The sequence below is a fragment of the Syngnathoides biaculeatus genome, chromosome 19, assembly GCF_019802595.1.
Source record: "Syngnathoides biaculeatus isolate LvHL_M chromosome 19, ASM1980259v1, whole genome shotgun sequence".
NCBI lineage: Eukaryota > Metazoa > Chordata > Actinopteri > Syngnathiformes > Syngnathidae > Syngnathoides > Syngnathoides biaculeatus.
The window spans coordinates 5,987,158-6,011,568 of NC_084658.1; the positions used below are offsets into that span (position 1 = coordinate 5,987,158).

Consider the following 24,411-nt stretch of genomic DNA (forward strand, 5'->3'; position numbering starts at 1 on the left):
GCAGCCGTCTCCCTCTGAAAAGCACTCAATTATCTCTGATTGCTCCAGCTATAATGTATCAAATAGAGATACCTGCTATTGCCGTAATTTGTGTGAAAATTAACACGGAGCAATTTCCACTAGAGGGAAAAAGGGAGCTCTAATGGGAGTCTGAGCGTACATCAATAAAGCGAGGGGGAAAAGGGGGAGTTGTGGAGAGAGGGTGAGAGAATAAGTGCGAGAGCTAACAAGGGAGGGAAGAGAAAAAGTAAAAAGAAAAAAGCATGGGCAAGAAAGTGGCGAATAAAGGAGAAAAGAAAGGGAAAGTCACGAGAGAGATTTGAAACGCTGTGGAAAAAAAGGGCTATTTGAGTAAAGCGCTGAGTATGTGGGTGGGTGTCAGTGAGAGTGATAGAAAGGAAAAGCAAGGGAGAGGGGAAAAGAAAGAAATTTAATTTACTGAAAATATTACAAATTGCACCTGTGCATAACTCCCCTAAATTACCAACCAATCAAGGCAGAGTGCCTATTATGCTCCCATTACATGGAGATCAGATCAAGCTCTGAATCTGTGTCCAGTCAGAGGGGGGAGGAGTAAAAAGGCAGAGTGAGAAGGATGGCGAGATGGATGGAGGGATGGAAGAGAAGCAAGCAGAGGCAGCCCCCACTGTGATGGTAAATGTACCATGATGCTTAACAGGAAAAAGGACCAAACAACAAGTGTATTTACATTCCAGTGGCGGATGCAGCAACAAGAAAACCTGATTGTATTTCTGCCTCATCAATAATGAATCATATTAAAGATATTATCCACACTTATGTAGGTTACTCTAACAAAAACATTGAAATGGTGACAATGTGGCAAGAAAATCATCAGCCTCTGATTCCGGCGACCAATAGAGACTACATTACCGACATTGGCCTCTTTAAGTATTTGACCACATATTTGATATGGTAGCATTAAACGCCAGTCCTCATACGTGGAATAAATGTACAGAGGATTCCACTGTCACAAAAAATACCAAAAGTCCAAACAAACCATAAAACACATACATAAATCATTGAATTGTTTTTGACAAAAGGAATAAGTAGATAAAAGAGTGCAAAAGTTCTTTATCTACCAAGAGAAGTCAAGGCAGAGTCACTAATCAAGTCAATCTCCAAACTTAAACCCCTATAGAGTATCCAATTTAGTACTAATTAATTTGCGGGGACAAATAAGATTCCTCCATGAACGAGTGCCACAGTAATCAAAAGTCAATTCACACATTTTAACTTGTTTTCAGACTTTTTTTCCTGGATTCAGTGACCATGTTTGTGTTTAGAAGACACATTGAGGAAGGGGGGGTGGTATCTAACCTTTATGCCAAAAAGGAAAAAAAAGAAAAAGGTCAATTTTGGCAGGCATATGTACACAACGTACTCAACATGTATGTCATAATAGGGCGGCACTAACTACCGGAGACAAATCCTTGTGTGTTTATGACATACTTGGCCAATAAAGCTGATTCTGACTTGCAATGACAAACTAAATTGGGTCAAAGATGAAACACATTAAAGCAAAACACATACCAATGGTGGTATCCTTGACTTCATGTTCTTTCATCAACAAGTGTACAATTGGGGGAAAAATTAGGTGGACCTGCTGCCACTTTTAACTTATTTTTTTTTACTTTTATTCCAGTGTAAAGAAATTACATTCATTAATTTGAGCCCTTTTGAATCTCTTCTAATAACAAAAGCTTGCCCAACGGTTATTACAAGAATTTATAGACCTCCAAGACATAATGGAAATGTTATGGCGGTATTTTCAGAACTGCTATCTGTACTGACTTTAACATTCAAGTCGACAATAACATGGGGAAAAAAAAATACAAAAAAAATAATTTGTATATATACTACACATATTTGAACTCTCTCAAGAAAACAGCATCCCATCGACAAAAGGTCACATCTTGAACAGACAATCTCTAAGAATATTGACATTTTATCTTTTTTTACATTGAGGAATTGGCCATTTCTGATTATTTTTCGATTTGAATTTCAGATTCTCCCAAAACAAGCACTAAGTTTATGGAGACCATAGATGAATCACCAACTATAAATGCAGAAACAGTACTTTTGGAAGAAAATTCACCTGGAAAAATTGCAAACATCATAGATGCTGTTGGTAATCTTGAGAGGAATTCAAACACCACGGCGGATCACATATGATGGTAAAGGTGTTTAAATAAATCAAAGTGTATCACAGCATAAGTGGAGAAAACATAAAATACATATTTACTGTGACATCTAAAGGCAAAGGCTTTGTAATTTTAAACACGGTTACAGACCAACAGTTTAATGAAATTATTACTCACACTCACATTCTGAGTCAATTAATGTTATTTATAGAGAATACGGAAAAGCAGCAAAGCTACTGTAAAGCACCGGCTTCATGAGTTTGTGTTTTCAGATTCCTCGGTGGGTTGTGAAGGTAATTGGACATGTGGACAGGAAGCAAGGGACATGGATGTTGGGGTTCAAGGACAGTTGGCTACAGCACAAGTCAATGATGTTCCTCCCTGTCCTCACTTGGTGATAATGACACGGTGCCATGGATGCGATGATTAGTGACATATAATGTGTTGATACTGGACGCAAAGACAGATTCGGTAGCCGCAAGCAGCGTAATATTGTGTTGACCAAGCATTCACCGGGGGTAGTACCTGAAACGTGGGGAGGTTGGGCGACATTTCGATTTGGATGCCCCACTTAACTAAACAAAAAGCATACATCCCATATTGAAGCGATGGAAAACTGAGGAACCAGGGAATGCATTGCCAGACCAGATTTTAGGTCACATAATTTTCAATGGGTACTAGATATTTGACACCCTGTATCAGCTGATTTGCACCAAATAATTGCCAACCTCTGTCAGGTGAGTTTCCTAGATCTTTAAGGCACTTTTAAAAGAAAACGCTGAATGCTTCCCTGTTAGAAAACTATAGACCCAGTTCAAATCTCCAGTTTATAGCCAAGATAGGTGAGAAAGTGATTATTAATAAACTAAGCGACATATTGAAATTAAATTCCAATCAGGTTTCAAACCTCCTCACAGAATAGAATCAGTCCTTATCAAAGTGCTAAATGATATAAGGTTGAACACTAACTTAGGAAGGGTGTCAGTTCGTTTTGTTGGACGTCAGTGTTGTATTTGATACAGTAGATGGGGATGGGGGGGGGGGGGGGGAATTTGAAGACGACAGACGGTCTGTTATGCATTCATTTGATTCAGGTGTGCCCTATACGTCGAACCCGATCTACTGGTCGATCGCGATATTCTGGTCGATCGGAAAGGTCGGGTGGGTATGGCATTAAAACGTAGACATCAGCCTCTCATTCTCACGATGAAATTTGTCACTTGAGCGCCAGTCAGTTTGACCAATCTGACCTTTCCTGACGTGTGCACATAATGGCGCATTCTAGTAAGCTAGCATTTGGCCTCAAACTTATGTGTTCTAAACTTGAGGATATAAAAATGAGTGGGGGAGCTGGATGTACCACTTTTTTCCTCCTTTATAATTTTCAATGTGTGTTTGCCTCATCTGCCAGTCTGCAGTCGCTTTACCGAAAAAGGGAAATGTGGAGCAACATTTTCGTACTGGTAATAAAAAATACAACTGGACCATTTGTGGGACTCGGGGCTGTAGTGTCCTTAAAGGCCAAGTGTCATCCCTAGAAACATTCGAAAATAGATATTGTAATGAAAAATACATATAACATCATTTACTTCAATGTCTATACGAAAAAATAAATTTGAGCGGAGAGCGGGTCATCCATGCACAAAGTTGCATCAGTGTCATTCTACGATATGCACGTGGACGCCATATTGGCTGCATCCTCTGTACATGTCACCCGGACATTCGCCAATGAAAACACGCGGTGCAACCTAACTATGGGAGACGAACACGCCCCATCTGACACGGAAGTTCTTTTCGAAAAGTAGAACATCACACAACCGAGTGAAGTTACCAGGGGAATATTACACAATTGTTTCGAGCCATATTCAGATGATATGCGATCACGGCCAAACCGCCTCTCGTCCGATCTACTTCCGCGGCGGAGATGAGTTATCGCGGCTCATGGCAGCCAACCGGTGTGGCTCATTTTCGGCGCCGAGCAGGCTCATCACGGAGCCGAGCCGTGCTCCTTTAGGGGGTTGTTCATAGCCGCTGCAGTACGTGATGAACAACACCGTCGAGCCGGGGCGCTTTACTGCGTTGTCGCCGAACGCGGCTGAGTGAGGCAAAGCCGAGCCGTGCTGCTTTAGGGGGTTGTTCATAGACGCCACATTACGCGATGAACAACACTGTTGAGCCAGGGCGCTTTACTGCGTTGTCGTCTCACGCAGTTGTGGCACCGTTCTTCAGAGCCACCGCCGTCCAGGAGCCTGAGCGCTTCGCTGGCGAAGCGACGCAGCATTCCGACGCCGTCCGATGCGCACTGATCTTTTGTTACGTTACGAGAGACGGATTACACGGTCCGCCCCAAACTATTATTTTTTTTAGTAGCTGTATACACACCTACCTGTCATTTGGAACCCACGAAGCTCTCGTCCTCTGCACCCGTGCAATCCATTTTTCGCGACGAACCTGGTCTCTTGCAAACTTATGAAGGGTAAATCCATCCTCCCGAGTGTTCAAGCAATGTCCAGCAATGCAACGAGCCGGCATTTTGGCTAACACAAAGGAACAACGAGCTACCTTCCTGGAGGTAAAACTAATGGAAACAAACGAGTCCACTTGAGAGTGGGTCTGTCCTTTAAGTCACTTCCTGCTTCTTCTCGAAAACAAATCCTTTGAGAGGATTTTTATGGTGGGAGTTACAAAAAGCTGTATACGTCAAAAACATGTTTTGTGGTGAAAAAAATGAATGGGTCCATGTCGCCTGCTGTTTTTTCATTAATAACATACTAAAAATCATATATTTAATAACAGTGGCACTTTAAGCAAGACACTGATACCCCGAACTGCTCCCCGGGCACTTCAGCTGCCCCCTGCGCCAGTGTGTTTCACTAACAAGTGTGTGTTCACTGTAATAGGTAAAATGCAGAGAACATATTTTGTATGCATGGCTGCATGTTCATGACAATAATGATTCTTCTTCTTGTAAGAACAAGAAAACCTTCCAAGACAGAGAGATGGTAAAAGAGGCCTTCATTGAAGCAGCTGACTCGTTGTTCCAAGACTTTAAAAACAAAGCAGAAATATTATCTTCGATTAGAGCTCTCCAGCTATCAAGAACTGCCACTGCAGGGTGCACTGAGGCCATGGCCGAGGATTTTACCAAGCAACTTTGGAAGGACATCTGAGACTGTGAGTGGCTCTCACTGTAGCTGGATGAGTCTACAGGAGTGACACAGTCCAGTTATACATTTTTATTAAAAAGGTGCTTATTGACACGATCGCAAAAGAGCACCAGTTAACAGTCATGCCTATGAATGAACACACACGAGGATAGGACATATTTTAAATCTTTTAAAACATCTTTTAAAAGCTCAATTGAAAAAAACTCAGCTCCCAGTGTGCAAATTTATGTCCATCATCACGGATGGAACACCTGCAATGGTTGGCCGCTTGAATGAGTTTATTGCCAAGTGCAGGGAGGACAATGCATTCCTGGACTTCCTCAATTACCACTGCATTATACACCAACAAGCGTTATGCGCAAAAATGCTAAACGGAAAGAGTTAATGGATGTGGCAAAAAAGATCACTTGCTCTATTCACATGAGATCTGTTCTAAGGCGCCTATTCCGTGCACATCTGATAATGTTGAGCGTGACCACTGAGTTATTGTTGCACACTGATGTCAGAGGGCTTAGCTGAGCCAAAGTCCTGCAAATATTTATAAGAGCTCACTCAAAGGGGAAAAGAACCTCAACCTGAGGAAATGTGCAACATCCTTGACTTGATTATTTGGCTCATCATATCTATAAGTCAACCTTTTCCCCCACATGAAAATCATCAAGACAATGTACCACACGAACAGGACTGATGATCATTTGGAAATGTGATTGAGGCTGGCTATCAGTACCTACTGTCCGGATTATGTAACACAGTGATTCACTTCAGTGGAAGTAATTGGCGTAAACTCAGGTAATGGCAAAAAAATTAATTATGTTATATTTGACTTCACTGGTAGTTCTCTGCGCTCTCAAGCCGAAGACAGTTGTGACAAAAAAAAGTAAATCGCAAGAGGAAAGTTGTAGTAGTAGTAGTAGTAGTAGTGAAAAGTAGATCTTTGGGCAACAAAGTTTGGGCACCCCTGCAGTACACAAAATGAATAAGTTCCCAACACAAGTGAAATCATCCCCAAGTGTGAATGTTTTCAAGGTTGTAAACTTTTTTCCCTTCATGCTTATGATTTAGCCTTTTAGAGCATTTTCATTTTTTAAACAATCTTTCTGCCAGTGCATTTTTAGTAATTTTAGTAAGTTGTATTTTAATTTCTGTACTTTGTGTTTTTGTTCTTTGTTATGTAATGCTTTAAATCATTAAGGCACATTAAGTTACCTTTGGTATGAAATGCACTACATAAAACCATTTTTCTTGCCTTAAAAAATGTGGTCACTGTCAACAGTGGATTCAGCTTCAAAAGTACTGCATGTGGATGTGTTCATTATCTTTGGCTGTTTGAATAATATGTAATGACAAAGTGTGGCGCTAAACATTATACTCCAGAGAAGGTAAAACGTAGAGAGGTTCCCATGCTTACGGTTGAGAAAGGATGGATGAGTGAGCGCGGGAGAGTTTTTATTCAGCATGCAGTTTAAAGTGCCACAGCCCTCAGGCAAACCAACAGCATCCTAAGTGGCTACAGTGACAGCAGAAATTGGACTTCTGGGTTACAATCTGTCGCCACAGAGTCACGGACAGCAAAGCATTGAGCGCAGCGGATTATAAAAAAAACATGACAGGAGAGTTAAGGCAATGGTTAAAAAGGGATGGGACTGAGGAAAGACAGACTGGACAGTCACACTCAAGTTAAAAGGGTAGAGTGCTGTTAAATCCAGTGGTCAAGCTAACGAAGTGTTCAAAAGGTGCCTACCAGTCCCCCCCCCAAAAAAAATCATGTAGCATAAAGGCCTTGATAGGTCTGCTCCAATGCTTTCACACTCACCTTCAGCCCTTATTTAGACTGGCAAAATATTAGAAACAGTTCTAAGTATGATCCAGTGTACTTTTACATAGTGGTGGTGTCATGGACAGTACCCTCGAATTTAGTTACTGTGACACCCCCCACTACAGTGTACCCTTCTCATATCAAACTTGATGTAACGCAAATACAGGATATGTGAAAATCTGTTTCTCCGAAGCCGCGACGCCTTACGCTGCAGCAGCAGTCGCAGTACATAGGGCAGGCGATTCTGAAACATGCGACATGAAAGCACACATGAAACCCATCATGGTCTCTAAGCCAAGGAGAGATGGTCATGGGAAGGGACCCCACGTCTAATTTTTCGTGTGAATGTGCGCACGAATGTGCACGCTTTTGAAATACTTTGAAAATATATTGAATATTCAGGCTTACGGCCATGCTACCCTGAAACCACCCGGTTTAGTCATATCTCGGAAGCTAAGGGGGTTTTGCCCTGGTTAGTACTTGGATGGAAGACTGCCTGGGAATGCCAGGTGCTGTAAGCTTCTCTTCCCGGGTAAAATGCAGAGGAGTTGCGTCAGAAAGGGCATCTGGCGTAAAACTGTGCCAAACAAATATGCATTCATCTGAGATGACATGTTGTGGTGAGCCTTAACGGGACAAGCTGAAAGGAAAAGAAGACGATTGTATGTTGAAAATATACACTGATGTATGCCTATGCCATGTTTCATTAGGTGTTCACATATGGATCGATTTCTGGATTGTTAGTGGATGACCACCACATTGGCCCAGTACGGAGATGGCAGAGTAATTTATATTGGCCAGAATAACTGGGAGTGAGGTGAGGCCCCGTAGCTCAGTGGTTAGAGCACTGGTTTGGTAAACCAGGGGATGTGGGTTCGTATCCCACTGGGGCCTCCACTTCCCGAGAAGGGTTGCGTCAGGAAGGGCATCCGGCGTAAAAATTGTGCCAAACATATATATGCGTTCATCTGAGATGATACGCTGTGGCGACCCCGAAAGGGACAAGCCGAAAGGAAAACAACAACAAACAACTGGGAGTGAGGTAGTAGCACCCTTTTGGGTGCCTAAATGTGTCAAAATTACATCTGTAACATACATGCTACTGTTCGTGGATTATTTCATGCCACTGCAGGAAAAGAACCGTACCTTCTAATTAATGTAAAAAAAAAAAGCACCGTCCAATGCTGCAAAAAGTGTCAATGATGCTTTCACTGCTTGAGGTAAAACAAAAGGGGAAAAGCTCATGGTGTGGCCACAATCATCCCCTAACTTAAAACTTTGTTGAGGACGTTCAGAACATACTTAAAGAAAGATCAATTCGAGGGGGGTGCCAGAATGTCACCAAACAGCAATGTTGAGATAGATGCAAAAGAGTGCTATCAAAGAGGGGATCCCTTGTTAACATATGACTTGATCTCTAAATGTCTCTTGATTAAAGATGGCATTGGTTGTTTTATATTATAAAAAGAGATGTCCACATAAAACAAAACATACAATTTTAGAGTACTTGGATGCCCATTTATAATAATTAATTATTTTCAATTGACATGGTTGGTTATTTGAGGACTCTAAATTCCCCCTAGGTGTGAACGTGGGTGTGAATGGTTGTTTTTATGTGCCCTGCAATTGGGTGGGAACCAGCTCATGATGTACCGTCTCCTGCCCGAAGATAGCTGGATAAGAGGCTGAGAAAATGGATGGATGAATAAAACCCTGAAATATTATACAATCCAACAGCATTGTTGAATATCAAAACATTTTTACTGTAAATCAAAGACTATTTAGGAAAATGAACAAAAAAACAACACCCCTAATAATTAGCAACAGTGTGTCCTACAACAAATATATTGTAACAATACAATAATACAACTCTGACCATGTCAGTGAAAATTGAATATTATCCTTGTAATGGTATAATGTTTGATATAGCTTTTGTATTCCATCTTATTATATTGTGTTGATTTTCTTAATGGGGTGTGTACAGAAGTGAAACGTTCCATTGATCCATAGGTGTGTTTAGCCTGCATATAAAGACTTTTCAGCTCCACAGCACCATCACCTGGACAAATCCTTCAATAATTAGAGTGTGTTTGTGCATGGATTCATGGCAAACTCAACCCCAAACAGCAATGAGGTGCTTGTGTGTTACCTCAGGCCTGAGAGTCGCTCTGCTGCAGGCTGGGCAGATGGGTCCATGACGAGAGAAGGCAATGGGCAAGCGCCTGATCCTGTTCTGACAAGCCTGGTCCTCACACACTAACCAGCCCTTAAATAAACAAACAAATAAATAAATTGATCTGCATGCACACACACAATCTTTAAATATTAATAATCTGCAACTGTCACACCAATTGGGACATTTGGTTTTCAATTAAGATTTTCTCACTTATACAGGTAGACACAGTGATAGACAAATCGACTTCATGGCATCCATGAAGGTAGAGGATTGTGAGACTGTGTCACACCAGTGAACAATTGGTCTTTTGATCTGTTGCTCAGTGGCTCCTCAGAATTGACTGACTTGACTGGTCTCCAGCAAGCAGTCCCATTACCATCCCAAAGACAAGCCCCGAGGTTGTTCTTAGCTTTTGAAGGTACAATGCGGAACTAATGACAGAGAATGGAACTACCATCATAAATGTCCAGGCTTCCTTCCTTGCATTCACTGCAAAGGCCCATTTTTTGGGGCCTGAATACGTCAGATTTTGAGCAATCGACGTTCCAAGAGCTTTCTAAACAAGCCAACGTGGCAGAGCTCTGAATAACTGAGGCAAGTTTCATTTCTCTTTTTTAAACGGTTTTGTTTGACAACGTCCCATCGTCATTGGAATTGGGGTTGAAGTAAGTATCTGCGAGCAACAGGATGGTTTCATGCCTAGAAAGAGTACCACAGATGCATTATTTGCCTTGAGGATCCTTGTGTAAAAGTACAGAGAAGGTCAGAAGGAGCTTTAGTGTATCTTTGTAGACCGAGAGAAAGCCTGACAGAGTACCAAGAGAGGAACTGTGGTACTGCATGCACAAGTCTGGTGAGGCGGAGAAATACGTTAGAATAGTTCAGGTCATGTATGAGGGCAGGAGAACAGCGGTGAGGTGTGTCAGAAGAATTTAAGGTGGAGGTGGGACTGCATCAGGGATCTGCGCTGAGCCCCTTCCTGTTTGCGGTAGTAATGGATAGGCTGACAGGTGAGGTTAGACTAGAATAAGTATTTGAAGTCATCCACCCTCGCTATCTCTTCTCCCTGGAGCTTCACTCCTCCTCCTGTGCCCCTCACACTCATGCACATATGTTCTGTTTTATTTCAGCTAATCTTCATTCCTCTCCTTTCCAGTGCGTGCCTGCTCCCTGCTTTTCACAGCAGATCACAATATCATCTGCGAACAAAGAAGTGAGGAAACGGCTCCAAGCGGGTTAGAACAGTTGGAGGAAGGTGTCTGGTGTTCTATGCGACAGAAGAGTCTCCGCAAGGATGAAAGGCAAAATTTATAAAACAGTGGTGAGGCCAGCCATGATGTACGGATTAGAGACGGTGGCACTGAAGAAACAACAGAAACCAGAACTCGAGGTAGCAGAAATGAAGATCCTGAGGTTCTCGCTTGGAGTAAAGAGGTTGGATAGGATTATAAATGAGCTCATTAGAAGAACAGCCAAAGTTGGATGTTTTGGAGACAAGGTGAGAGAGCAGACAGATGGTTTGGACATGTTCAGAGGTGAGAGAGTGAGTATGTTAGTAGAACGGTGCTGAGGATGGAGCTGGCAGGCAAAAGAACGAGGAAGACCAAAGAAAAGGTTGATCGATGATGTGAGGGAGGACATGAGGGCAGTGGGTGTTAAGAGAAGAAGATGCATGAGATAGGCTTATATGGAAAAAGATGACACGCTGTGGCGACCCCTAACGGGACAAGCCAGAAGGAAAAGAAAAAGATAATCAAAAATCCTGCTGGAGGATTTGCTAAACATTGGTGTATCAATCCATTGTTTTACCATCCATCTATCCATTTTCTGTACTGTTTTTTTCTCTCTAGGGTCATGGGGGTATTAGAGGCTATCCTATGTAGCTTCTGGTGAGAGGCGGGCTACATCCTAAATTGGTCACCAGCCAATCCAGGGCACATATAAACAACCATTTGCAGTCAGTGTGATTTGACGGGCATGTATGTGCCTGCGGGGCATCGCACTCGCAAATCTGCACAGTCGAGCACAAAAAAAAAAAAAAAAAAAAAAAATCACACGCCAAGTAGACATACATAGATAATGAAAGACGTCGCTTATTTTGTGTAGTCTTGATCAATGTTCCCTCTAGGCTGTACCACTGCACGCACACTCAGCACACATGAAAACTGATCCAGCGCAGTGAACCACAGATTGATGTCTTTTTTTTTTTTTTTTTAAACATGGAAGCACACGGTCTCTAACGAGGTGATGCTCAGGCTACTTCTACTTCCTAGTTTACCTGACACCGCCCCCTTTGCTCTTAAAGGGGTATACTCATAATTACAAACAGAACACACACCCACAACTTTATATCTGCAGGCATGACTGGTGGACCACACCCGTAACTTTATATCTGCGGGCAAGACGGACCACACCCGTACATTTTTCAAATTCATTTACACACACATTGTCCTACGGGCAATTTAGAGTCTTTAGTCAACCTACCACTCATGTTTTTGGGATGTGGGAGGATACCAGAGTACCCACAGAAAACAAGCAGAACATGCAAACACCACACAAACAGATTCCTCAGGACTGTGAGGCAGTTGTGCTAACCAGTCGCCTTCTGTGCCACCTTGTTTTAATATGCTAATTATCAAACGTTCATGTCTACAATAGTTAAATGTTTTTCAAAAGTGTGTGCTGCATTTTTTAAAAAAGCTCTTCATCTATAGAGTCTTATACTTATAAAGTATCTGACTTTCAGGCTGATAAATTCTACAATTGTGTTGTTACTTTTCTTGCCAAAGTGGATGTCTGTATAATTTCCATACGGTATGTTGTTCTTTTTTTGGTAGTGTCAGGAAGGATCCAAAATGCTGGCGTGAGAGGCAGCACTTTAGCAGGTTCATTTATCGATGAAGAGACTATTTATTGTCCAACAGTGTGAACATTTTTTCCGAAGAAGGATATATATTGATTTTGCGCAGACATTTTCTCATTTAAAAAGTGGACTTAATATTCTCTACCATTGGTAGGATGTCTGAACGTTAGTATAAATAAAAGTAAAAGACATAGAATAAAATAAAAATCTCTCCACCCTAGGAAAAAAATAGGCAAGAGTGACAAAGATTAAGAATATGCCAGTATATCTAGAGAATTTAACTGTTGACCAAAAGGATGAAGAGGCAATCCCGTCAAGTGAAAAGTTTTCATCGACATATGAAACAAAATATAAGACCTATTGAAGACAACAAGGATGATACACTACAGTTTGGTTACAAAAACAAGTTTGAACCCCCCACAAAAAAGAAAACAAGGATCATACATGTTTCTTGGGGAAAAAAAACGAGAAAGAAAAGATGCAAGAGAAGTGATGATTAAAATTCTCTAGACAATCGTCTACCTGTATATGTAATTGCTGCCGACAGTAGACACCAGCCATTGTTTGGGGTTGAAAAGTCCCGCTACCTCAAATACATCATCTAGGGCAGCAGTTGGCAACCCGCGGCTCCGGAGCCTCATGCGGCTCTTTCATCCTTATAATGCGGCTCTGATTGGCTTGGGAAAATAAATTACTAAAAAATTTTTTTTGTATTTAATTGAAGTGCGTTTTATTTGTGTTAGTTTTTATATTATTTTAGTTCTAAATTTGAAGATTGTGATCTTGAAATATTAAAATATTAATTAAATTATTTGATATTATTTTTTCGTCGCTCAAAATAGACGTCACACTGCGGAAGGGGGTATACCCGCTGAAACGCCGTCTATTTTGAGCGACTTTCAAGCCCGGCAAAGCCAATGGAGAAACATGCTGCGGTAAAGTAGTAAAAGTTTTTTTTTTCTTCATTTTAGATGTGCGGCTCCCAGTGTTTTCTTTTCCGTGGAAACCGGGTTCAAATGGCTCTTTCGGTGTCAAAGGTTGCCGACCGCTGATCTAGGGGCAATCATAACTTAGTTTTGAATGACAACAATTCAGAATTCTCTTTGGGGGGGAGACACAAAGGATGTAAGAGTCTGGAGCGAGCTGTACAACTGCTTAAAGACTTGCCAAGGAGGAAAGGGAGGCTCAGAACAAGCTGTGGTTGCTGGTGCAAGACGCCTGGAAGAAAAGCAAAGAAGATCCAAGATCTACACTTGAAAGTATTTGTAAACATTATCTCTCATACAATGACAATAAATGCCCTTGATTTATTTTTTGATATGTATCTACTGTATACAGGTTTCTATGTCCCACACAAAATAAAACAGTGAAAATTTTGTTTTTTCTTCTTCTAATATTATACTGTATATAACGCAACACACTTTACTGGATTAAAACAAATTATACACAATATGATTGCATTAAAGTTAATGATTTTGAGCCCATGGTTCATTTAGAATCAAATGGATTAAAGAGTGTCACAGGGAAATTTTATGTGGTTTCATATACCAGTCATTTTCTAAATCACGTGACATTGAAATAATTTTAAAATATGATTTTGAAGTTAACAAGAAACCCCTCAAATTCTCAAGTTGTTCAGATAGCAAACAAGCAGAGACTGAATTGACAACACCTATGTTGGTTGCAACCAAGTACAGCAGTGCACAGCAATTGCCTCAATTACTTGAAGACAGGAAGAAAATTAGTTACTTATTATTGCTACTTAGCTCACTCATGACCCTAACCAGGACAAGCTTTACAGAAAATGGGTGGATGGACAGAATGCTTCTTTCCTTGTGCACTTGTCAGACAGGCAGAACCATGGGCAGCCACAGTTAGGAACACCACCCGGGTTGAGTTTGTGACAGTGGACAGGTGCTGTGTCCTATTTCAATAGGTCTGTACTCTTGCAAGCAGCCCACCCACCCCCATTAGCTTCTTATGCCCTGTCATTATGAAATAGGGGGAGGAGGAGGGCAGGTTGGGGGTTAATGCCCAACTAATGACAGAGTGTAAGAACCACAGTCATCAATGCCCGGACTTCCTTCCTTCTATTCACTAACTCCAAATAAACCCCCCAGCACCTGCAACCTCAACACTCCCCCAAAGTAGTGATTCCAAAGGACTGAACAGTTAAAATGAGTGATTCAATTATGCAAATTAATTTGATGAAGGCACTGAACTAAATTTTTTACAGTAAATTATGATTAAATCCATTGATGAGATAGACAAAGAGACAGACAAATCTGAAACAAGGAACTCATGAAAAGCAAGAAGGTGCATGGGGTGCCATCTAATCAGGGTATTTTCCCACAGTTGGGACTGGAGGTGTACAGCCTCACGTGAGTGGCATAAAATCCAATAATAGCACAATTTACAGCATATCAGTGTATAAATGGCATACTGCATGCAGACGTGAAAAATGAGTGGCATATCATTTAACTAAAGAAGGTAAGACAGACCATGACAAATCTACTCGGAAATCCAACTGTTCACCAAAAACCTTCATGTCTACTTAACCTCTTTCCTCATTTATGCATTCAGCAGTGATGCTGGATGACTTAAGCATTCTTCAGCTTCCGCCATCTTTAACTCTTTGGACAACCATTTTAATGTTTTATTCTTTCTTCTGAAAACACACATCTGAACATAGCGTTTCAAAGTGGAAAGTGTTTGGGACTGAACCCTTCAGAGGATAAAAAAAAATAATTGAGCAATGAAAAATGCTTTAAGTACAGGTGTCTATATTAATAAAACATGAAAAACATTATTCCTGTCAAATTTATGTTAATGTCATGTTAAAACATGAATATGCCAGAAATTATGATCCACAAAAGACGAATATCATTTTCAAATCTCAGAAAATTACCCTGAAAAAAATATGGACAATTTGAAAAAATGGACCAAAAGTGCACATTTACGGTATATCGCCTACACAACTTGTAAAAATACCAATTGCCAAGCAATAACAGGACAGTCAGGACACGTCCCGTTTCTTAGCTCAAGCTTTTTAATAGCCACGTAGCAGAGCAAAAACAGACATAACATCTGCTACTAAGTCTGGGTAAACATAGTTCCACACTGACAGAAAGTCTCTCAGTCAAGTGGTCTCACTTCAACTTAAGTTTCCTTCAACATAACATAAATTTCCTTTCAGTAAGGGCTTTGACAGTATCATTTGCTATGCTTGAATTGAATTTTTTTTTTGAGAACCACTTTTGCTTATCATTCTATCTTTTGAGGGGCAATTTTCAAATTTCAAAAAGGAATAATTCGCAGGTTAATCGGACAAGGATTAAAAGCAAAGTTTTAATTAAACATGAATATGACAATATAACAGGAGAGTTTAATGTAAGACTGCAGCTAATTCATATTTTAGTACTCCAGTAGTCCTGAAAAGATGGGTTTTTGTCCTAGAGGTCCCAAACAAAACATGACACTCTTGAATGAAAATGAACTTTTGTTGGAAAACCGCTCACAGACGGCGGAATGCACGCATTTTCACTAACGTTCATCAGGCAAAAATACACTAAGTTCAGCTATATAAAACAAAACATGAACGAGTTCATGAACTTCCGTTAGAGGGTATTTATAACAAATTCCAGGCAGGGCAAACACTGGCTGAACACTCACTGTTTGCCGACCAATGTTAATTTCATATTTTTCACTCGGGTCCCATGATGCAGGGTTTTCAGCGGAGAGAACAGTCCATGTTGCAAAAAAGGGTGCCTGACTTGCATTTTACTATTAAAAGCTCCCACATATTTACAATTTTTCTGTCTTTTTTTTCCTCTTCTCATTTCAGCATCGCATCTCGCCACTCCTTCACATTTCACTTCCACTTTGTACTTTCAACCCATTGGTGACATAACGTACACACCTGCGTGCTTCAGTCTTTGCGGTAAAACTGTGACCCGCAGTTTTGCCTTTCAATATTTTTTTGGGGGGGAGAAAAAAAAAGGGAATTTTATCTGGTAAAATGTGATGTGAGACCACTTAATTCGAGCCTTATTGTTACATCTTAGGGCATTACAGAAAGAGCACAAAATAGCACATAGTTGCAAATAGGTGAGTTTTTCAGTGAATTAATGAGAATAGGTGAATTTGTTTACAGAAAATATAAGTGGAGTTCAGTGTACTTCATTTCTTTGGCATGGTAACATTTTCCTTCAGCTACTTCTATCCATCCATCCATCCATCCATCCATTCACTGAGTCGCTTTTCCTCACAAGTGTCACAGGAGTGCTGGAGCCTATCCAAGCTGTCAACGGGCAGGAGGCAGGGTACACCCTGAACTAGTTGCACGCCAATCACAGGGCACATGGAGACAGACAACAGTCGTACCCAAAATCACACCTAAGGGAAATTCCAATTAATGCATGTTTGTGGGATGTGGGAGGAAACTGGAGTGCCTGGAGAAAACCCGCACAGGCACGAGGAGAACAGCCAAACTTCACACCGGGGGGGACGGGATTTGAACCCAGGTCCTCAGAACTGTTAGGCCAATGCTCTACAGCTGCGCCATCGTGCCGCCAAGATACTTCTAATCCTATTAATTATTCAAATTATATCTCACAGTGTACCGTGATATAATCATTGTCAAAATAGTGCTGTGTTACGCTGTGATTCCGACTATAGTCTGCAGCTGTTCAATGCATTTTTTGCCCCGTACAGTGTGAGTAGATGCACAGAAATGATAAAAAGCATTACAAATAATAGATGCTATTTGATGTTCCTCTGATGTAATAACTGTTTGAGCTTTTTTTTTTTAATATTAACATGGAGCCAGATGGTTTCCTCTAACAGTGGATTCCACCTGCGAGTACACAGACACAAACACACTTTGGCTGCCAACATCCATAGCTTTTAAGCCACAGAAGACCTAAAATCGATCTACCCAACAAAAACATGCAACCTCACACATGCTTAATCTCACACACACACACACACACACACTGAATAGAGCTCAAATGGTTCCACTTTGTACCTCCTCTGCTTAATCAAAGCTTCTCAATTCAACACTTTGACCTTTTGTTCGAAACAGGATTATCACCTTCTTCTGTCTTTATTCATCCATTCTCCTTTCTCTCCCTTCCCCACTTCTTGTCTTGCCCCTCAGTCGGTTTCTAGGGGCGACCCGTACATTTGGGGTAATTGCAATAATTTGTTAAATGCCATGGCAACGTTGCTTCCATGGGAGGGGTTAAAGAAGAACTGGGTGGTTGAATGAATCTCTCATTTTGCCAAAGACGGCAAAAAGAAAACCAGTTTGCCTATTCTCAGGGTGCAGGTTTATTAATAAGGATGGGGGGGCAAAGAGATAAATTCACTAATGACTAATGTCCCAGTGGTTGAGGACGCCAACTCAAACGCAGACGAGTTACTACTGCCCAAACCCCCAACACCCCACACCCTCTCCCCACAAACAAGTGCAAATCTTTGCCTCTCTGGCCAGACAAACAGCTCTATTTGAACTCTCCCTCAGCCTGAAAGGAATCCTTAATTCCACAATATTACCCCTCTTCATTGCCTCACTGTGTGTGGTGTGTCCACTGCAGTTTAACCACCACTGATGTGTGTGTGCATTTGTGTGTGTCAGTGCGTGAACGAGCGAGAGGGGGAAGACTGTGTGTGTTGCTGTGTGAGGTGTAAGTATTCAGTGGTAGCAGCTGTGTCACACTTTGTGACAAAGGAGTTGAGAGGGACTCATTCCCCCCACATTCACTCCAATAATTGATTTCTGTTTAGCACTGTGGGAGAGTGACAACCACACACACACACACACACACACACACACACACACTTTTACAGACAACATTCCACTCTCTCAGGTCCAACATCTAAGAAGTTGCCAGAGATTCCTGAGAGACAGTGAGAGAGAAAGAGGAGGTGTGTGCGTGTGTGTGCGCGCACCAAATAAAGCACTACAAACACAACACATGGATTGGACGACTTGTCAGCAACACTTTTGCATTATAAACGGAGTTTCAATGTGGACAAATTGGACCAGCCTTAAACCTGGAAGGGAAATTTTGGGTCTTTTGATCAACTTGACTCCCCCAATAAGGTTGTGAAGTGTAACTCTTTTCAGCCACCATAATAAATGCAAATCAACAAGTGACAAAGTCACGGTCACAGGCAACATTGGCGCCAACACAACCTCAATGGAAAGACTTGCTCTTCTTCTGAAGTGTCTTTTGTGTACCAAGTGTGTTTAGTTGTATTCATATGAACAATATTTTGTTACTATGAAGAATTTGGTTAAACTCTGGTTTTCAAAAAGAATTCAGTTACAATCTGGACGGAATTTGGGATTCACTTTTGCCTCTAAGGGAAAAAATGGAATTCTAAGACAGACTAACTTTGTGAATGGTCACTGCTCATGCAAATAGTTTGTGGTCATAAGGATATGGGTATGATCTGGTCAGTAACAACTGTCATGTAGTTTTCTAAGCCTTCAATAATGGTCTACTCAGTACCTGGGTGATGTAGACCATCACTGGTGAGTCCGTCACAGATCCACATTTACTCAAGCTTTGCCACATCATTGTAAAATTGCATTAGATTTGGTCATTGCTGATTCTCTGTTAAACAATCCCAACAGATATACTGTTAAAATTACACACTGTAAGGGAAAGATACAAAGTTGGTATTCAAAAGTTAAAATTGGCATTTGAATATTTTCATAGATCGTGATCCAAACAAATGTGCCTGGCCCTCTCTTATTTTTGCAAGCATAATGTGCTCTTTGTTGGAAAATGTCAGCGCAGTTTCCCCGCTGGGATTTAGTTCATTTTTTGTTCAATACATTTTTGATTGGTTACCTTACCTTACTTACGGTTGCCTCAATTTTCATGTGAGGAATATTTAATTAGGGATGTCTCGTTCTCATGAAATTAAAAACCGGGGTTGATCGTGTGATTGCCACCGTGTCGAAATCAGTTGAAAAAGATCCGTTATATTTATTTTAGGATTATTTCAAATGTCACAAACTGACAAAGTAATTCATGGGTACAAATATCTTTATATCATCACGTTATTTTAAACAATATAACTATGAGAGGTATTTTTAGTCCTGGCATAATATAAAAGGCTGAAAAAGACAGACTGTGTGTGTGTGAAACGCATACAGCCATACACGCAGTCTCTGTCCTCACTGAGCATGCTTTAAACTGTTTAATGACACCCCAAGTGCAGTTTACTGTAAAACTAAATACACAACAAAAGGAATTACACAAATTGTACATTTGAATGGAAGATGCCATTGTTTTAGAAATTGCCATCTTAATGGGAACAGTCAACAGAAAACCCCATAGACAGGCTACCTAAAATTAGCTTCAGTTTACCTGGGGTTACCTTGAAATAAATGTTTATACACAAACTCCATAGTAACACATGCAGACAAGTAATATGACCATAATCAGGCACATATTCTTCCTAATCTGTGAAAAATGTCTTAATGTTATAACGACATTGTCCATCTATTCTTTTTTTGTGGGTGGGTGGGGGGGGGGGTCTTACTGCAAACTTCCTACATGCATCAGGAACAGCAGATTTTCCCATGACATCAGGAAAAAAATGTTTTAGGTCCCATAGGATTAGTTACACAGTGAAGAAAACAAGTATTTGAACACCCTGCTATACTGGAAGTTCTCCCACTTACAAATCATGGAGGGGTCTGAAATTTTCATCGTCGGTGCATGTCCACTGTGAGAGAGATAATCTAAAAAGAAAAATCCAGAAATCACAATGTATGATTTTTTTTTAACAATGTGTTTGTGTGATCCAGCTACAAATAAGTATTTGAACACCTGAGAAAATCAATGTCAATATTTGCTACAGTAGCCTTTGTTTGCAATTACAGAGGTCAAGCGTTTCCTGTACTTGTTCACCCGGTTTGCACTCACTGCAGGAGGGATTTTGGCCCACTCCTCCACACAGATCTTCTCTAGATCAGACATGTTTCTGAGCTGTCACTGAGAAACACAGAGATTCAGCTCTCTCCAAAGATTTTCTATAGGTCTGGAGACAGGCTAGGCCACACCAGAACCTTGATATGCTTGTTATGGAGCGACTCCCTGATTTTCCTGGCTGGGTGCTTCGGGTTACTGTCATGTTGAAAGACCCAGCCACGACCCATCTTCTGACTAAGGGAAAGAGGCTGTTCCCCAAAATCTCACAATACATGACCGCAGTCATCCTCTCCTTAATACAGTGCAGTCGTCCTGTCCCATTTGCAGAAAAACACCCCCAAAGCATGATGCGACCAGCCCCATGCTTCACAGTAGTGATGGTGTTCTTGGGATGGAACTCATCATTCGTCTTCCTCCAAACACTGTTAGTGGAATTATGACCAAAAGTTGCATTTTGGTCTCATCTGACCACAAAACTTTCTCCCATGACTCCTCTGTATCATCCAAATGGTCATTGGCAAACTTAAAATGGGCCTTGACATGTGCTGGTTTAAGCAGGGGAACCTTCTGTGCCATGCATAACTTCAAACCACGATGCCTTGGAAACGGTGGTCCCAGCTCTTTTCAGATCATTGACCAAGTCCTGTTGTGTAGTCCTGGGATGTTTCCTCACCTTTCTAAGGATCATAGAGACCCCATGAGGTGATATCTTGTATGGGGCTCCACTACGATTGAGATTGACCGTCATGTTTAGCTTCTTCCATTTTCTAATGATTGCTCCAACAGTGGACCTTTTTTCACCAAGCTGCTTGGCAATTTCTTCGTAGCCCTTTCCAGCTGTGTGGAGTTGTACAGTTTTGTCTCTGGTGTCTTTGGAGAGCTCTTTAGTCTTGGCCGTGTTACAAGTTTGAGTCTTACTGATTGTATGGGGTGGACAGGTGTCTTTATGCAGCTAAGCTCACACAGGTGCATCTGATTCAGGATAATACACGGAGTAAAGGTGGACTTTAAAAGGCGGACTAACAGGTCTTTGAGGGTCAGAATTCTAGCTGAAGGGTGTTCAAATACTTATTTGCAGCTGTATCACACAAATAAATAATTAAATAATCATACATTGTGATTTCTGGACTTTTCTTTTTAGATTATCTCTCTCACAGTTGACATGCATCTACGATGAAAATTTCAGACCCTTCCATGATTTCTAAGCGGGAGAACCTGCAATACAGCAGGGAGTTTAAATACTCAATTTCTTCACTGTATTTGCTAAGAGCTAAACATTTGTGTTTAATTGTTTTTTTTAACATTATTATTTATTTATTTTATATCAAATCACCCCAAAAAATGTGATTGGGACATCCCTAATTTTAATACATCTTTTAAAAAATGCATTTAATTCTTTTCAAACAAATGAAGGCCATTGAAAATTATGTTGCAAATTAGCATCATATTTGGAGATAAAAGTGGCTTGCAGTGATGCGCAAGTCAAGTAAGTTGAAACATAAATGGATTAGAGGCCCCCGCAGGCAGTAGTTGAAGCATTGCAGCGATTTGTCCAAGGAAATGGCACACGAGTGTATTGGACTCCAAACAGAAATACTCACAGTGTAGTATTTCTTGATGTGGCGTCGGATGTCAAGAACCAGTTTGTTACTGATGTTGAAAGCGTAGTCGAGGGGGCGGCCGCCACAGGGCGTGTGACAGCATCGCAAAAAGCTGGGTTCCAACTTTGACCCCTGAAAGAAATCAGGAATGTCTTCAATTAAGTAAAATTAAAAAATGACAAAGAAGAAAACGACAAAGTCTATGTAAAAAATATATATATATGGGTTGAAGAAGGTTCTCTGTACTATTTTTGCAACACATTCTGAACAACAAAATGCAGCATTCAGATGCAATTATAGTAAATATTGGAAGGACTGTCAATGTGGATAAATGCACCTGTGTTACGGTGCAAAATAAGAATCACAAGAACTATTACCTGACTGACAAAACAACAAACAGACCCTTATTTTCATTTTATTAATCATATGTCAATGTCATCTGGACTATATTTACTCAGACAATTGTTTGTTAACAGCGATGACCCGACCAACTGAGCATGTCGAAAGGAAAATGAATGACGTTGACTCTCGCAGTGTCATCTACTGCTCTCCTCAATAGCGCTGTGCACTCCTCAGTGAATCGCCGGCTTCACTGAAATCAATCACCACTCTTCCTCCAAGAAGAAAAATACATCTGTCTAGTATTATCCACCAATTAAAATTGAAGGAATAGTAAGTGTGTGGCTTATTTCTATTTTAAATTTTTTGGAAGACTCCTTGCAGAAGTGTGGGTGCATCAGCATTAATGTGCCCATTCAGGGACGATCAATCGCTCTTCTTGTATTCTATCTGCTAAAACACAGATTATTCATTTGACATATAAGAACAGTTTCCTATTGTGATCGTTTCGACATTTGCAATTCAATTCTTCGTGTCTTAAAATTATCCCTCTAAAAGTTAGAATTGTTGAAATTTATGTATTTCATCAGATTGTAAAGACCAATGTTGTGATGAGTCATGAGCATTTCATATTTCACAGAAATGCGCATTGCGTAAAGATGCATCCATCTATTTTCCAAGCTGCTTATCCTCACAATGTATAAACCAACGTCCAATGGGTGGGGGATGTGAGGAAAATCATGGTCCATAACAATTGGGTGATATATTACTGCTTTAAAAAAAATATTTAAAATTCAAACTCCATTTAACTTTCAGACTGATGGGAGCAAAGAACAGCTTTCAAAGACACGTGATTGCAGGTGACACCCCCCCACTCGGCCTCCATCAGTTTTACTAGGAAAAACAAAGACTTTTTATGCCTTTGTATCAAATGCCTGACTCCTCTACACGCAGTTCCATGAATTAAGTCTCTCCGTCATTGTTTCATTCCTTTTCTTCTCTACATGACCTCCTCCCCTGCTACTTTTTCAACTCTCCTGCTTCGTTCCGATAACAGACATCCACCCCCAAACAAAATTATGCACCTCCTTACTTTACTTGCCATCTTTTTAATGACCGAGCAATTAAATAAAACTATGAAACACTCGTCTTGGTGTCAGGCTTGCAGAGGAGTTGCAATTAATTTTGAGTGTGGGGCTGACAACGTGACCCAAAGAACATATCTTTGACATCCAACCCTCCTTCTGCCTTTAGAAGCACACATTTGCGCCCTTCAACATTTTTAAACAGTTTACAATGTCAGTTGACTGTTATACATCCGCGGCATGATAATGTGCATGTTGATTTAACTGGCCGCACTGCTAAAAGTGAACTCGGGGGAAATCCCTACGACCCGATCCAGTCTTCGCCCTGGCTCTGCCGCTACCCTCATCAAACAACTCTCCTCCGCTGCCTGTCCTCCATCATCTGTCACCGCCTCCTCCTAGCATCCCTGGCTCTGTGTCAAGGCCCATCTGTCCTCCCCTCACAGAGCTGTTAGGCCATTTTCTCCACCCTAATTAACTTACCATCTTATCAGTGACTCAAACAGTCGTCCAAACACAAGCAATAACACATTGTGGATGATTAATTCTTGTAGTCTTAACTAATTAACTTGCATATCAAGTTTATTTTGAATCTGCAAGACTGCAAGTTTGATGTTTTGTTTTCCTGAGAGCTGATGACACACTAGTGCAAATTCCAAATATGGTGACAAAGCCTTAATTTAATACAAGTTGTTTAAGCCAGCAGAGGATAAAGGGGATGTCAGGTTTATTAAGCCTTTAAGACATGAAAAGGCTGTGCGCCCTACTCCTCATTACAAGCTGATAGCGCATACATAACCTTGGCCTGACAAATGGCAGAATATCAGCGCATATGTGTGTGTGTTTGTGTCTACAGAGTGGCAGGGGTTAAGGAGAGGCTTTTCAAGTTGTGGTGTCCAAACTATGCCAATGAAAACATAGTCCGTATTGGAGCCAGGCAGCTGTCTAAAAATACAGCCAGAGACACAATATAGAGCATGACTGCACCATGAATCAACATTCTTCGGCTCATCTGCTTCAGTGTCAATTTCAACAGTCAAACTCCTCACTAATGATTAAAAACAATCACGTGTTCAACATTTCAATCTATCACTTTTTTTATGCCAAACCTGCATTCACAGTTCAACATACTGCACAGCAGGCAAATCAGCAGGTTAAATGCTGCAGTGTGTCGGAGCACAGAGTAAAGAAATCCTCAGACAGTCCGCAATGGACACAGGTTATTTTCAGAATTGATTTCAAGAGTTTTG

General features: G+C 40.9%; 1 protein-coding gene and 1 pseudogene across 4 annotated transcripts in view; one reads left to right on the top strand and one right to left on the bottom strand.

The window, feature by feature from the left end:
• Positions 1 to 24,411, bottom strand: part of pola1 (polymerase (DNA directed), alpha 1) — a 69,650-nt gene that overhangs the window by 15,852 nt on the left and 29,387 nt on the right. For all 4 annotated transcript variants that reach the window (XM_061804941.1, XM_061804942.1, XM_061804940.1 and 1 more), the window contains exons 34-35: positions 21,738 to 21,869; positions 9,295 to 9,411 (exon numbers count right to left, since the gene is read on the bottom strand). In XM_061804941.1, the coding sequence (XP_061660925.1) occupies positions 9,295 to 9,411; positions 21,738 to 21,869 (249 nt within the window). The remainder of the gene's footprint in view (positions 1 to 9,294; positions 9,412 to 21,737; positions 21,870 to 24,411) is intronic.
• LOC133493099 (5S ribosomal RNA) lies at positions 7,548 to 7,666 on the top strand (annotated as a pseudogene).